Source organism: Rhagoletis pomonella, unplaced genomic scaffold (assembly GCF_013731165.1).
Source record: "Rhagoletis pomonella isolate Grant_MI unplaced genomic scaffold, Rhpom_1.0 Rhpom_scaffold_00008, whole genome shotgun sequence".
In the NCBI taxonomy this organism is placed as follows: domain Eukaryota; kingdom Metazoa; phylum Arthropoda; class Insecta; order Diptera; family Tephritidae; genus Rhagoletis; species Rhagoletis pomonella.
In genome coordinates this window covers 36,484,226-36,500,402 of record NW_023458562.1, presented here as the reverse complement: position 1 = coordinate 36,500,402, position 16,177 = coordinate 36,484,226, and the positions used below count along the sequence as shown (strand labels likewise).

The 16,177-nt window shown below is 33.0% G+C and overlaps 2 protein-coding genes across 2 annotated transcripts; both read left to right on the top strand.

Moving 5' to 3' along the window:
- The first annotated feature begins 10,551 nt into the window (after positions 1-10,551).
- On the top strand, positions 10,552-13,824 carry LOC118744779. The gene is made up of 6 exons (XM_036478093.1): positions 10,552-10,729; positions 10,850-10,941; positions 11,004-11,146; positions 11,267-11,907; positions 11,989-12,698; positions 12,757-13,824. Exons 1-6 carry the CDS (start codon positions 10,714-10,716, stop codon positions 12,817-12,819), a joined length of 1,665 nt encoding a protein of 554 aa, XP_036333986.1. The 5' UTR covers positions 10,552-10,713; the 3' UTR covers positions 12,820-13,824.
- Positions 13,825-14,252: 428 nt separating this feature from the next.
- LOC118744778 lies at positions 14,253-16,148 on the top strand. The gene is made up of 2 exons (XM_036478092.1): positions 14,253-15,999; positions 16,049-16,148. Exon 1 carries the CDS (start codon positions 15,068-15,070, stop codon positions 15,683-15,685), a length of 618 nt encoding a protein of 205 aa, XP_036333985.1. The 5' UTR covers positions 14,253-15,067; the 3' UTR covers positions 15,686-15,999; positions 16,049-16,148.
- Positions 16,149-16,177: the final 29 nt, after the last annotated feature.

Below are 16,177 nucleotides of genomic sequence, written 5' to 3'. Positions count from 1 at the left end.
TTATGCTACGTAAAAAATAAAGGCATCCGCGAAAATTTTGAACTTTAAAAAAAAATTTTGGGGTTTGCTACCAGGGTTTGCAAAATTTAAATTTTTTAAATCGCCAAAATTTGACAAAATCGTCACTTGCAATCTGAAAAATTTTACATATTATTGAAATGTATTCATATAAATTCATAGACTTGCTTAGTCGTAACTGGTAAAGGTCAAAATTTTGTCGAATTTTTATGATTTTTAAAAAAGAATTCAAAATTTTCAAACCCTGGCAGCGGCTCCTATATTTGCTTTCTTTAATTTTCGCGGATGTCTTTATTTTGTACATAAAACAAAAACTGGGTTGCCCGATGTTATTTATATTTTTAAGGACCACCTTAATGCACGGCCATTCGAGAATGCGAATTCCTCTTACAGAATTCGTTTCAATGTCAGTATAACTTCTAAACAAACGCTAATCAATCCAGCAACATTTCACATTTCTTCTCAGATTTTATTTAAGTTATTTGATTGAATTTATTACATTTTTTACTTTCCGTATCCCAAAACACTAACAGTTCATTTCCACCAAGTCTTAACTGCAGTTTATGTCTATTGGAAGAAGGAGATTGTAACTCGAATGGGGTAATTTCTCATAATAAGTACAAGTTGGCGATCACCCTATGTTTAAATTCTTGGAACTTACCTGAGCTCTTCACTGCAGTTAAACTTTCGGTGGAAATAAGGTATAAACGAGATACTGAAAAATTATATGCAATAGTGTTTATCTTGTGAAGCTCTGTAAGGATCAATGATTTGCTCAGAAATATATACATATACATATGTATATGTTTGTTTGTAAGTACAAAAAAAAAACATTGAAAAAAATTGCAGAAACATCAGATATCCAAATGATAAAACTCAATTGCAAAACACACAGAAAATATAAATAGCGTAAGCTAAGAATGATCAGTACAATAATAAACCTGCAAATAGAGATAAAAATTAAGTAAAACTCACAGTTGATGACAAAATAATTAATACAATTTAGTTAAAGAACGAAATAAATAATGAATAAAATATGTATATTAAAATCATGCATAATAATTTGAAGTGAATCAAACTATTTATCTTCAGGACTTGAAAAAGAAATTGAAGAAAAAGTAAATTCCATATTTGGTTGCTTTGTTTTATTCTTTTTAATTAATGGCTTTCAGTCCCTTTTTTTAAATAATCCAAGATAATTTTATTCATCAAATGTCAAAAAAATGTGTGTCATATTTTTCTGTGTGAGGTTTTTTATATATATATTTTTTCTTCAACTCAAGGATTATTCTACGTTTTCCTCCTCATATCCCTCAGCTAAACAGCCTCATTGCGAATATCATGACGGGTACAGGTCGTTTTTCGAGCGTCAAGTCGTATGGAAAATTCCATGGCATTGCCAAAAATCTTGATTCGAGTAGTGCATTAACACGGGAAACTTGACAACACTGGATAGTATTTGATGAAATTCGCCATGTACCTATTTTAGCACGAGAGCATGCAATGCTAATGTTGTCGAGTCGGGTGTAATTTATGAGTTACGTTTTGAGACCGAAAAAAATCTTTTTTCAACTTCAATCATGAATAAGATTTTTATAGTAACCTAAGCCGTTGAATTAAATCCCTCTGACGTTTATTTTGTACTATTTATAAGACCCGTTATTTTCAATTGCAACTAGCCTACACCAGTCGCCAAAACAACTAATAAAAAGGTCTTCTAGAAGTCCGTCAAATAGCTAATTGCAATTTCGTCTACTACAGTAAAACTTGCCAAGCTTGTCTATGTAGTCCTACATTACTTGGCAGTTAAACAATGTTCTTACATTTACAGAAACGGCATAAAACTAACGAGATCGATGTGAATACCCCTAATATGCCACTCATCTATTACTCATCTAGCCGTCAAGTCTGAATGCAATGCAGAAGTTTCCGGGGTGGCAGACAGTGACATTAGGAGTGATCTGAGCTAATTTCCATGGTGTTCATGTGGGTTTGTGGCCTGCAATGACTCTGTTATATGTCTTAACCGAGGTTGATGTTTCATTTGGAGGGTCATAAGCCTCGTAAATAGCTTGGAGTTGTAACTTCTTGTATGGGTTTTGGCGTATCGGAGCTCAGATGAGTAATCCGAATGGGCTCCTTTATAAATGCACTCTTCTGTTCTTTACTTTTCACTGATTCTGGCCTAAAGGTCGAGTAGCTGCTTATATCCATGCCAGTTTGTTAGCCTCCTCCTTTATATCACAAATATTCAAGTTTTTTCTGTATGTACAACAATTTTAAAAATTAGAAAATTTTTATGAGGACGACCCTAATGTATTTTGCATACACCCTTATACATATGCATGTGTATATTTCAAAAAGCAAAAGTTATCGCACTATTATTCCCACGCGTACCGATTTCTCACATGTTTCATATATTTATGTATTTTTGTATATTTTTATAGTTTATTTAAGTCTTTAGTTTTATTTAAACACTCAATTCTAAATTAATTTAGTTGTATGCGTCACAATAAACAAAATCCGAAGCATTTGTGGGTTGTATTTCAAAAGGCGCAAAAATTAAAAAAAAAGTAAATGTTTTTGCTGAATTAACGTGCATGATGTTTTTGAAATTACAAACTTCGGGCATCTTTAATACATATGTGTGTACATGCATATAAGATGATTTTGTTTCTATTTTTTATTATTTTTTACATATATATTGCGGTACTATTTTGTTACTATTCTGCAATATTAACCAATAAAATAAAATATTTTCATGGACTCACACTTTTTTCTTAGTTTTTTCTTTTGCTGCCGATAATTGTATGGTTGTATTTAACTGGCATTTTATAAAAATTGTGTGAGTTTCAATGACCTTAGAAAAATATACGAGAATTTAAATATAAAAAAAAATTGACTGCTTAAAATATATTTCTTATAAAATAAAATGTTTAAAAACTTATTTTATTTAAAATATTTTTACAATATTATAACATTTATGTACGAGTATCTGTAGCGGCATTAAGATTGATCATTAATAGTATATTCCGTCGTAGTACATATGCATGTTATTTATGTAAGAAATTATGTAAAAAAATGTATTAGTTCATAAGCTAAAAACAATAAAAACACAAAATGTGTATGAAACAAAGTGCAAGTAGAAAAATATTTTTTTAGTACTGTAGTGTGCATTTTTACGTTAAAAACACTGTTGACATTTCATACTTAGTGCGAGAGTTTGGTGCTGGTTACAGGGTAATGACAACCGTGGATGTTGGAAAAATACTTTTTAATGAAAATTTGAACGCAATAAATTAAATACAAATTTCCACCTTTTGTAAATTATTGTGGTTTTTTCACAAAAAAAAACTTAAAAAATGGGCTCAAGCCAAGGCACATTGAATAGGTAGTATCAGCTGATTTGATTTTTATTTTTTAATTATTTGGTCTCGAAATGTCAAATATTTTCATTTTTTTTCTCCCCAAAATTCTAAATTGTTAAAACCTATTTGCATGTGAAACAAGCAAGCAATTTTACTAAGATATTTAGGAAGCTGAAACAATTTATATTTTTTCCAATTTAAATCTTTTACATCTTATTTTTTTTGTATTTCAGAACAGTTTTGACACTTTCGATACCAGAAGCAACAACAAAATACACGCAAATATTGTTTTTGCTCTAATGCTACTAACTGTTTGGTATGCCTTGGCTCAAGCTCAGCAAAATTGTTGACAAAAACTTCTTTTATTTTTGAATAAGTAGATTTTTTAGTGAAATTTTTTTTTTCAGAATAATAATATTCAAATGGTCGTTGGGCAGTGGTCTTTGAAACATTTATTTTTAATATAAGATAAATTTAAAATCATTTTTTTTCATTTATTTTCCAACATTAGGCTGAAAGGATTCTTTTAATTTAGTTGTGTAATTTTAGCAAGAGATTTTTAAGGTTTTCTTTGAAAAATATTCTTAAAATAAAGTTTGACCACAAAAGCTAAAAAAGCAAATTTTCCCCCACTGTTTATAAAATCGGATTACATATTTCGAAACAAATTATTATTTTTTTTTTAAATTGTTGTTTGGCAGCAAAGCTGAAAAATATTTTTTTTTAATATCTTCAAAACATCTAGTGTAAAAATTTTAGCAATAATTGGTTTTTACAGTTTTTTGAAAAATATTTTTAAAAATACAAACAAAACAAAAAAAAAATATTATACTCCAAATGCAATCGGTTTATTTTAAAAATATTTTTGCCGGAAAAAAATTTGTTTTTAAAACTATTTACTACTTTCAAATGGTTGTTTATAAGCAAAGCTGAGACAATTTTATGTTTTTTTTCGAAAAATTTTATTAATCATATATTGAAAAGTTCACCTCACTTAAAAATGCACAATTGTGAGTTCAAAAATATTTGGTCGTTTTCCTTTAACTTTAATAAGTGGAAAACTCGAAATCCGAAACATTTTCGCCCCTTTCGAAATATTCGAGGTTTTTCCAGTTTAAGGGTATTGAATTTATCATAAGGAATTTAGTGTGAATTTTGTAAAAATTTTAGATTTATCAAATTAGAGTGGTTTGAAATTCGTGCCATAAAAATTAATAGTTGAATGCCTCAATTGCCAAATGGATTAACTCCACTCTTTGAAAAACATTAAATTGCAAGAGGCAAAGAACTTAAAAATATATATACATATTTATGTTAGCATTCGTTATTTGAATTTATGCTATAAAGTGACTTTTAAAAAATATTGCACATTATTTGACCGCATCTCACAATTTTTTTAATGGAGTTCAACAAGTTGACAAGGGTAGCAGTCAAACTAAATTTTTTATCTTGTATTATGTTCATATAATTTTTTGTTCTATGTTCGTATAATTGAAAATATTTTTTTTTTTTTTTACTTCGTTTTATTCTTAATTTTTTTCATTGTACTTCAGTTTTGTTTTGTTTTACCATATTTTTATGTTTTTTTTTTGGTATTGTGCTTTATTTTAAAGTGTTTCGTTTACTTTATGCGCTTTATCTCATTTCCAGTATTTTTTTTTACTTTATTTAATTCATCTCTTTTTTATTTTTTAAATTTTACCTAATTTCAATTTGATTTTTGTTTAATTTAGTTTTTAAAACTATTCTTTCTTTAATTATGTTTTTTTCGTTATATTTAATTTTTTCTGTTTACATTTAGATTTTTTTTTAATTAGTAATTTAATTATTTTAAGTCATTTAATTTTTTTTAAATACATTTCTATTTCATTTTTTTATTTCCGAAAGTGCTCCCGAAAACATTAAATGCATTTTTGTAAATATGGCATCCGCAGTGAGACAGCCTTTTTATTATGTACAAGCACAAAAAAAAAATAACACAATTTTTTTCAAAATAAAAGATTCGAAGCTTTCAACCAAAAAAATATGTTCAAAGTTTTTTTAATTATTCTAACTTTAGTTATTCTATTAGTTAATTGAATACTATGCAATGAACAAATTAAAACCATTTTAATACCAACTTTTGTTACGTGCGTCAAAGTGCTATGTTTGATACTTCAGCAAAATGGTGCATTTGCCACAACTTCAAATTCTTCTATCTGTCAAACATTCACAGGAAAGAGAAAAACAAAAAACATGTACAAAAAAGTACATAATATGCATACAAAACACAACATTAGCAACGAAATTTTATACAAAAAATTTTTTGAAAATAAAAAGTAGTAAAAAATATAAATAATTTTTGGTGGTTTGAAAATTAATCTGTTAAACAGGTAAAATGCTTGTTTTATTACATTTTTAGTTTTAAGTGGGTGTTATTAAAAAAAAACTATTTAAAAAAATTCGAATAGTTGGAAACGAAACATTGAAAAACGCAAATAAGAATTTCAAGTAAATACTGTTTAGGTTATTTATAAAGCAAAAATGTATAGGAAATAAGAAAATAAAATAATAAATACATAAAAATGTACGAATAAGTGAAAAAAAACTAAAAAAGAGAAAAAACACATACAAGCAACGCAAAGACTAGATATTCATTTTTTTTTTTTTAACTAAAAGAAGGTAGCAAAGTGAAAATGAAAGGGGGCGAAAAGAGAAAAATGTGTTGAAAGAAAGAAAGTAAATACGGGAGACCTGTATGTGTGAATAAGGGTGCCAAAAAGACAGAAGATAAAAAATAGATGTAATTACAAAAAGTCAAAATGTAGCAAGCTTAAAGAGTAACCAAAAATTATTCTATTATTATTTCAAAAAATACGATAGTCGAAGATCCACAGAAATTCCATTTGAAGTTAAACTTGTAAAATATGGTTACTTCTGATTGAACGTTAGAAAAACTTTATGCTGGTCACACTATATGTAAGTGACCAATTTCCACAGTAAACATCACAAAAAAAAAACTGGATACAATAAATTAAGATTTCATGTTGGTATAATAATAAATAAAAGAAATTACATAAAAATACGCTAATTGCAGTAAAACTTACTGAGAATCGAAGCAAAAAAGTCCATTTAGTAATTAGTGTGTGAGATGAAGTCATAAGTTAGGGCAAGAGATTTTGAGTAAGCAAAGTTTTTGTTTTATTTTAAATTAAGGCATAATACTATTTACGCGTAGACTTCCATGATTGTGAAATTAAATAAAATCAACTAAAGTAAACAAATTTAAAGAGGAAATTAAAAAAAATATATGTATAAAATAATAAAAATTAAACCAAAATGTTAAAAGAAATTAATAAAAGTACAGTATATAATGCGAAAACAAATAACACATTAAAAGAACTCAAATATTTATGCCGAATATTCAATGTAGAAAAAATGCTGATTGTAACTGTGGCGCTTGACAGAGATGCCACACTAGTTTTTAAACGGAAAATAATGATACTAAACACTAAGCACATACAGCATTATTTCTTAAAAATAAAATCACTGTATATATGCATACATACATACATACTTAAATAAAAAACACACATACACACAAAATATAATAATGAAGAAAGTCTAAAAAATTTTAAAATGCAACCCTTTATTACAAATAAAGGCATTAAATTTAACCAATAATTGCATGCATTTTGAAAGATTAAACAAGCTCGAACACACACCAACATTTGCTCAACAACAACAACAATAAAAATGCAAACATGCGAGTGAAAATGTGCTCATAATATTATGCAAGAAGTTTGCTTATATAGTGAAAAAAATAAATAAATAAATAAATATAGGGTACATATTGTAAGCAACAAGAAATATTACAGCCAGTGACTGTATTAAATAAGTATACAGGTATTTATTTGTATTATTAAAAGAAAGATAAATGTTTACAAAATTTTAGTTTAAACAAAAATAAAAATAAATACATATTTTAAGCGCATAGCATATGAACATACATACATACATTCAAAAAACGATGATGTGAACAAAAAAAATGAATACAAAAATAAATACAAAATTGTATCAAGAATTACATCTAAATGTGAAAATGGAAAATATGAATAAACAGAAAGTAATCATAATGTAATATTTCTGGTTTTTATAGTATTTTTTTTTCTCCGTGGGGTTAAACATTTTGACCGCTTGGGTGTACAGTAAACCGTACCACCTTACAAGAAAACAAGAAAAAAGTTCGCCGTACACCTCTGAGTCTAAATTATTTTTCCAAGGAAATTAAATTAAAAAAATATATATTTTTGACCGAACCTAAGAATCGCATTTCTACATTATTCGGTGACACCTAAATACATTCGGCACTAAAAAATTGTTTAAAAATAGTTCTACTGGAACAATTGATATACTTCCTCAGTAAAAGTTTAAATATATCTGGTGAGATTTAATTTACTGGAATTAGGGTGGTACGTTATGGTGATAGGAATTGAGATCTGATAGTGAAGTACTAGTAGAACGGAGTACTTGTAAATGAAAAAAAACGATTAAAGGAATGCGGTAAATAAGAATGGTATAATTTTCTCGAAAACCTGTAATCTTAACAATAAAAGCTCTTATTTACGAAAAATGGGTTTTAAGCACAAAAAAGATTATCCAATATTGGGCGCTTGTACTGAAAGGATTAAGATCCGAAGATATGACAAAAAATGTTAAAAGGTAATCCCTACGTTCGGCCAAAAAATAAAATTATAAAAAAATTGAAGTTGCCCTGCAAAAAATATTTAACGGCTAACTTTTTTTCTGGTACGGTCTAGTGAACGTTTAAGATTGCGGATTTTTTATTTGTGACGTTGGCTGATTTTAGCGCGCGGGAGACGAAAATTTGTTTGATACTAAATCCTCTTGAAGTAAGATGTAACAACTTTTTCATATAAGAAACGACTTCTAATTCGCAATTTCAACCTTGGAGACATCTTTATTTTTAGAACTTGTATTTATTTGTTTCAAAATGTATGGTATTTAACCCAGAAACCTTGAAGCTTACCTGCGATAGCTACCCCAATATCTGATGAGGTCTTTTCCTTCCTAGAAGTCTGAGGCAATCAGTCAATTCTGATATTAATGACTTCCATTGCCGTTTGGAAGGACTAAAGCTCGATGATTGATCAGCTGTACTTGAATGTAAACGGCTACTTCTATCGTAAACGGCCCTTCAATTAATACCCTTTTCATATCACACTTTCTCGACCTACCGCTTAAGCTTGATGACAACGATCCAAATATTAGCAGATCTAACCAAAGCTACATATGTAAGTAAGTTTCGATGCCTCATCCGAGAAAGCAATTTTGATATATATCCTGTACTTGATGAGAAGCTCGACCAAACCTTGCCCACCGAATATTTATTTGTACACTTTTTATTACCGCAGGGCGAACTATGTAGTCCGTTCCAGTTCGAAACTGATAAGAGCGCCTGACAACTTTTCTGATGTTAACAGTAGAGCTCGGATGTTACCATTTCCCGACGAAGCTCAGTTAGTCCAAGTAGACATACCTCCTTCCAATTGGCTACTTTTGCATCTTACATACTGCTGTGATAGCTTTTTGCCTATTAGGTTGAGGTTAGAAAGACAATCCAACACAATGTGCTAAATCGGAGAGTGTTATTCCAGAAAATTTATAGGGGGTTTCATTTAGTCTCACCGTACTAAGTACAGCGACGAAGTTCGCTACAGACCGGATGATAACATCGTGTGCCTTGTCCTTTCCACATGTCGTGCCGGCCAACAGCTGGAGAACTTTGATGCTACAGCGGAGCCTTTTGCTGATCATTTGTTGCTTTAGGAGTGTAACACCTGAAATTTTAGAGTGTTCTATGGTCGGTATACTTGATCCGTTCACTTCTTCGTCGAGTTAGAGACTCACAAATGACAAAGGAATTTTCCCCCTCGTTGACAGTGTGGCCGTGGACTTTACGTAAATGGATATCCCAGTCCCAAGCAGCAGGAAGTAGAGAGACAACACTGCTCCGTAAGTAAATTTTGGTCGAAGAGCCGGCGAAGTTACGAGAATTGGGATCGCTCCAAGAGCCGGCACCACTCCAAGAGTCGGCGCCGTTTGAAGAAAAGGCATCGATCTAGAAACAGCCGCCATTCCAGCAGCAGGCACCGTGAGGGGTCACTGGGTCTACACCGCCGATCTCCCAGTCGGACAATACCAGCGTCACAGGAACCAGGGTGGCAGAGACAAGCTAACAGGCATCGTACGTGTAGACCCCCACCAATACCCCTGCCGGGTCTACCCGTCGCCTTTGATCACCACAACAGATCTGGCGTTAGCGCATCGAGAATCAATTGGTATCTCCGGTACCTGGGAGCAGGGGAAGGCACCCTAAGAAGCCCGGGTTACGGGGGATGAACGTGAGCCTGATAAGCGTTGAATGCCTAAAAAGCTTGCTGTGGAGCTCTACTTTAAGTCCGACATAGTAGTTTCCAAGGCACATTAATTTAGCCTCGATACACTGCTCTTTTCAGATCGGCTGAAACCGGTTTTTCAAGGGTGCGAAGTTTATCTCAGCAATTTCAGATGCCGAAAAATGCGGTATGAAGTGAAAAATATCTTTATTATTTATTCACACACGGAGCTTGGTATTCGGTAACACGGTTTTCGGTAATTTTTCACAATGTATTTAGTTTGTGTAAAATTATTTTAATATCTTTGTACCGGTTGCTGAATTTTTGTGGTGGGAGCTTGATAATTTTCCTGGTAGTCAGTCAACTGCAATCAGCTGTTCTATATGTATCCAATTTTGCAACCGCACGCTGCCGAAAGGCATAACGCATACGCGTAAATAAAGTTCCTATAATTTTCTGTTACAATTTTTTTTTTTATATTAAAAAAAAGATAAGAATCAGCTGTTGATAAACGTAGTTTACCAAACTATAAAAATAAAGCTGAAAAGGTATGAACGTCCTGATAAAATTGCCAAGTACCAACTAGCAGTTTACCAAAACTCCTGAAATTAATGTGAAGACCCTTACCATATCTAGTTCTTCTTATGGGCCGAAGTTACCGATGTCAAGGTACATATTTAATCCAAAGCTTATATAAAACCGACTACCCACTTTATGATTACACTATAAGGTACTTATTGCGAATGTCCTACACAGGAAGAAGAAGCATGCAATTAGAATTTTTATAAGCGCTTTATTTAGTGGATGGATTGATTTTGTTGTGGTTTATTAATTAGTGACTAATGGTTTGAAAAAACAATTAATAATTAATGCAATTTGAAGAACGAAAGAGCATTGAAATAGCTTAAACTGTTTTTTAAGAGCAGCTGATGGATTTCACCAAACGTAAGTAGAGCTGTGAAAGAATATTTTCAGAATGCATTTGTGGGCATTGCAGTGATTAAATTTTTATAAATTCGTCTATATTTGTTTACATGTTTACGTCCGTTCTTGTTTATGGCTTAGTTAAGTCAAATTATTATTTCCTCGACGACAAAGCTTACACAGAGGATGACCTATTAGTCTACAATGTCACGGCGTATCAGTTACATGGCAAGGTAATTCAGTGACGCACTAATGTCGCATTAGAATGCTTAATTAACTATGCTAATATTTATAGGTCACCGAGTTGGAGCTTTATAAGTACTTTTCGCAATTCGGTGATGTACTCAAGGTGTATTTGAAGCGCGATAAACATGCCATAGGCACCACAGAACCGCCTATTGGTGTGGTCCATTTTGCACATCCACTGGCAGCCGCGAAGTAAGTATAAAAAAAATACACTTAATTAATCAAGCATGTGTTTAGATAATGGAATATATGCCCATTAATTATATGTATATGCGTGTGTACTTACATCTCTACTCATCTTACAATTTTTAGGTCGCTCCAACGCTCCTGCCATGAATTGCAGAAGAAGCGCTTCTTTGTTAATGCTTGCGAAAGTTGGGAGCAACCAGAAGCATATAAAGGTGGAGTTGACTTTAACGCACGCATTGCTACGCTGAATATAAATGGAGATTTGATTGATTTTTACACACCTGTACGCACCAGTATCTTACAACTGAATGATGAATGCCTAGAAGCAATTTGTCAATATTTGCCACTACGTGATCAGATACGTTTTTCACGCGTTTGTCGGCGATTTCGTGATATTTTCAAGCATACCTGCAAATACGCTCCCAAAGTATTCAACATGACTCAATTAATCGGCATGACTTTATGGGATATACGTGAATTCTTTGAGATGGCTGGCGCTAATATAGAAGAGCTGAATGGTGCGGTGCCTTATAATTATCAAGATCGCATTGATTTTATTAGTGAGTTGAGTCCACGTGTGCGTCGTGTAAATCTCAACTGTAACAATGTAGAGTCAGCAAGCTTGTTGCGACTCTTGGAGCGTTTTCATGCCGTTACCTATGTGGAATTGCACAACTTCTCGCTAAATGATAGCGCTGTGCTAGCCTTAAGAAAACTGCCCAATTTGGTTGCTTTGGTATTGGATCAGAGTTTCGAGTTGACGGGTAAGAATAATACTACTCATTTTAAGGCGCATATTATTTAATTATATTCTTGTTATTTATATTCGAACTGTGCACTTACAGGCAAAAATCTAAGTAAATTATATCAGCTACATGAGCTAAGCCTTTATGGCTGCGAAAATGTGCAAACTAGCCACTTTATCGATATCTGCAAGTGCTTATTTAATTTGCGTTGCTTAGATATACGTCATTGTAAAATGCTCACATCTCGCGCCTACACCGAAATGGTGCGAAACTGTCGTCAATTGGAACAACTTAAAATCTCTTGCGAAAAGGAGGTAAATTATGATTGTGTCGCACAACTACATTCCTTGCGTCAACTCTCGGTGCATTCATTCGGGGCTGTGCGCGAAACTTTATTCATAGCATTATCGGCACATAAGTCACAGCAGCTTGAACTACTCGAGTTATCAGCAAGGAATTGCATCACACACGAACGTGCCATTTATCTAGCAAGGCTGCAAAAACTACGCAAATTAATCTGTCCAAATAATGACAATCTAACCGATGAGTGTCTCTTCGAATTCGCCGAACGTCTGCCGCTGCTAGAAGAGCTTGATATACATAATTGCCGCGCGGTAACAAATATCGGACTTTTGGTGCTGCTGCGCCGTTGTACGCACCTCAAATGTGTCAATATTGAGCAATGTGAGGGTATAACCGATGACTTCGTTTACGATGCCTGCGATGTGCTGAAACAGAGTAGATGGGAATGTGATGAGCCGGTGTTGTTTCGTATCGCGGGCACTAGTGTACATGAAGCTGTGGTTAAGGTAAGTTGGTGGATTTTTTTACAGATTGTTTTTTTATTGCTGTGTTTGATATTTTCAGGATCTATCATGTGCAGACGTTGGTCGTTTGCTGCGTTTTTCTTTAATAGAAGAGAGTTCCTAGTTAAACACTGGCGGTAGAATTGGAATGATTTCTAGACTAACGACCAAAGGTTAAGTAGAGGAAATATTTGAAATATTACATGCGCAGTATAAACAGACAAAGATATTTGTCACGATGTTCATGGGAAAGCATTTAAAAGACATTAAATTAATACATTAAAAAAATATGTTATATCACCGAAAGAAAAAAATTATTCAAAGAAAAGATACACAACGCACATACCGACAGCGAAATATATCGCACGTTAAATAATAGAGAGTTATTTAAATAAGGATTTTGTGACAAAACGCAATCAAAGTTTGATAAATTCATATTATGGGTATACAAAAGTATAAAAAGTTGGAAATACACATCTTCACCATTTTTGGGAAGTTTAATAATCTGTTAGACTTAACAGATTCTCTTAACGAAGCTTATTAATTCTATGAAGAAATATCCAAAAACGTAAATTTTGATTTAATTCTCTATATTATGAAACGTGCGAAATTATCACTGGATTATCTTAAAATTTTAACTACAAAATGCTTTATTGTTGTTATAGAGCTGAAGAGAATCAGTAGTTCACGATTTTAATACTTGGTTAATATAACTAACTTGTAAAATGTTTAAATATTTATTAACATTTTTCGTGTTTGCAAAGACCTACTGAACATGAAAACACTTTGATAATAATTAAGTGCGAAACCATTATTTTGTTGTCCAAATCCATTTTATTGTATTACTATTATATTCCACTATCTAAGCTATTCGAAAAGAAGACATTTCGAAGCCAAATCATTTCTTGAAACTAAGCATATACAACCAATGGAAATTCGACTTTTAATTGTGATCCAGCTCCTTTGTGTGCTAAGCGTGAACCTAAAAATACTGAACAATATTCATAACTAACCTATAAGGCTTATTTATCATTCATAAAATTTATGTCATTATAAATGTAGCATACATACACCTGCGTTCAACTAATTAGAAACGAAATTCAAAATGATATTGTTTGCAAATTATGTTTATTTTATAATTTTTATTTAAAATATAATTAAACGTGTAAAAGAAACCACAATAATAAAAGCTTCAAAGTCTGCATAAATTGCAAAAAACATTTATCAAACTTTTAAAAGCTGTCATCAAGATTTCTGTAGCCCATTCAATTGTAGTCTAAGAAAGAGCAAGTCTCAAACTGTTAAAAATTACCGTTGATTTTTTTTTTGTAGGTTGTTGCGCATTTTCTTCCATATAACACATGATCAATTTTTTTTATATGAAAAAATATACGCAACATCCGCAAAATTTTCTAAATATTCTGATTAAAAATTTGGAAATTTTCATCAAAAATTTGATTTTTTTTTTGCAATTTTGCATTTTTGAAACTTTTATTGTTGTGGTTTCTGTTACAGATTGAATTATATTTTAAATGAAAATTATTAAAAATAAAAAATAAACATAATTTGCAAACAATATCATTTTGAATTTCATTGCTAATTAGTTGAACGCAGGTGTATATACATATAAGTAGCTATTCTCATATTGAATTACTAATATAAAATATACGCAATAGCAGCATGCAATAAAACTAATGATACTCTAGAAGCAAATATAGAAACAAAAGAAGCCGAAAATACATTTATTCAACCAGTGATTGTAATTGCGAGTATTCAATCAGGTTGCAAATGATAAGTTAAAACGAGTATAATAAAAATTGTATTTAATTTTTCACGTAGGCATTAAATGCGATTTAGGAAAATAACAGTTTTCTGCATGCATATTCGACATAATTATCTATTGTATTTTACTAGTCGATAAGTGTTACTGTCTTTTACAATATTTACATTGTACTAAGTGATATTGTATATTTTTTTCTGAATTCAAATAAACGCGATATTATGAATAATACGATAACAACAAATTATTTATCGTTTTCAGCAAAGTGTGTTAGCTTTTTTAAGAATACGTTGTATGTAATCAGCAGATCGGGCATTCAATGAACCTCCACCGTCAAACACTCCACGCTACTAGAGACATTGAGGCTTCCTCTCTCCACAGAGGGAGTAGCTATTGTCTTTAATGCTGACGACTGCTCGCTAATGGCGCCCGGAAATAGCATTGCTGACTGTGCTCGAAAGAAAACAGTTACCTCTTCGAACTTTCTCGCTTCTTTCCTGCAAGGAGCCTAACCCTCCCCCTAAGAAATCCTCGGCAACCTTTTCCACCACCTCGATGGAGGAGATTAGACTACAGCTGGGAATTCACGTCGATGGAGAACCAATTCCAACAATTTCAAAAAGAACCGAAAATTCCTGAAGTTGCATTCGATTATCTGCTCTCTTCCTCGGTGTATATCATCGCATTTGCCAATAGAGTACAAACCGGCAACAAGGTCCTGAAGTCGCTAGCCGTCAGGACCTGTGGCAAAGACAAAGAAACGTTGTTGGCATCATACAAGGCCATTGGTCGGCCGGCTCTGAACTATGCAGCGCCCCTGTGGTCGCTGGGGACTAGCAGGACGAAGCTACAGACATGCCTTCTGATGTCGCCGCAACGTCATCTGCACGACGAGGTTCAAATGCTCCCCGGAGGAGCCCTCGCCATGGCACGCCAGAAGGCATCCATACCGACCTACACTGACTCGATCTGTGAATGGCGTTTTGGGAACACAACCACCAGACGTGCACGAGACAGAGCTTCGTCTGCCTCGGACAACATTAGCGCAACTTCGCTCTGTCTACTGCAGCAGGTTAAACTCGTACGTGAGCAGATTAGATGCAGATGTGCGCGGGTGTCCGGCATGCGGAGAGACACCCCACGACTCGAGACATCTCTTCGCACACCCACTAAACCCCACTCAACTAATGTCGCTGCCCCTTTGGACTGACCCTATAGAAGCTACACACGCTTCCTGAGTCTCCTGTTAGTTCATCATGAGGACAATGATTGCGGGACTAGCCGATCAGGGCGGGGTTGATGTAGCCCCTACAACAACAACAACCAACTCATAGAGAGTCGGTCACCAACTGCTACGAAATTTGACCTATGAATGCCGCGATCGGAGCTCAATGTAACCGTTGCAGACACAGAGCTTCGACTGCCACGAGAGACCAGCGTTACTCTGGTTCAATCACGGTCTGGATATTGCAGCCACTTAAACAGCTACTTATCCAGACTAGGGCCCCAATGAGTAACCGCCAAGTGTAGATTCCCCCCATGACACCCACTACCTCTTTACATTGTAACTCAGCTAACGACCGTCTCCCTGTCCTCACCATCATTATCTGTTTTACCTTAGTCTCAATTTTAAGCTTCGTATTTATCTTTTGCTTTATTCATGTCCTCATCTGTGTGCATTTGCATCACAAAAATAAAAATT

What these genes read in the sequence shown, in the direction of transcription:
- LOC118744779 (XM_036478093.1), top strand. An exon ending in CATCCACTGGCAGCCGCGAA is followed by an intron (nt 11,147 to 11,266) that starts GTAAGTATAAAA and finishes TACAATTTTTAG; the next exon opens with GTCGCTCCAACGCTCCTGCC. An exon ending in TCAGAGTTTCGAGTTGACGG is followed by an intron (nt 11,908 to 11,988) that starts GTAAGAATAATA and finishes GTGCACTTACAG; the next exon opens with GCAAAAATCTAAGTAAATTA.
- LOC118744778 (XM_036478092.1), top strand. Translation starts at nt 15,068, where the DNA reads ATGGAGAACCAATTCCAACAATTTCAAAAAGAACCGAAAATTCCTGAA.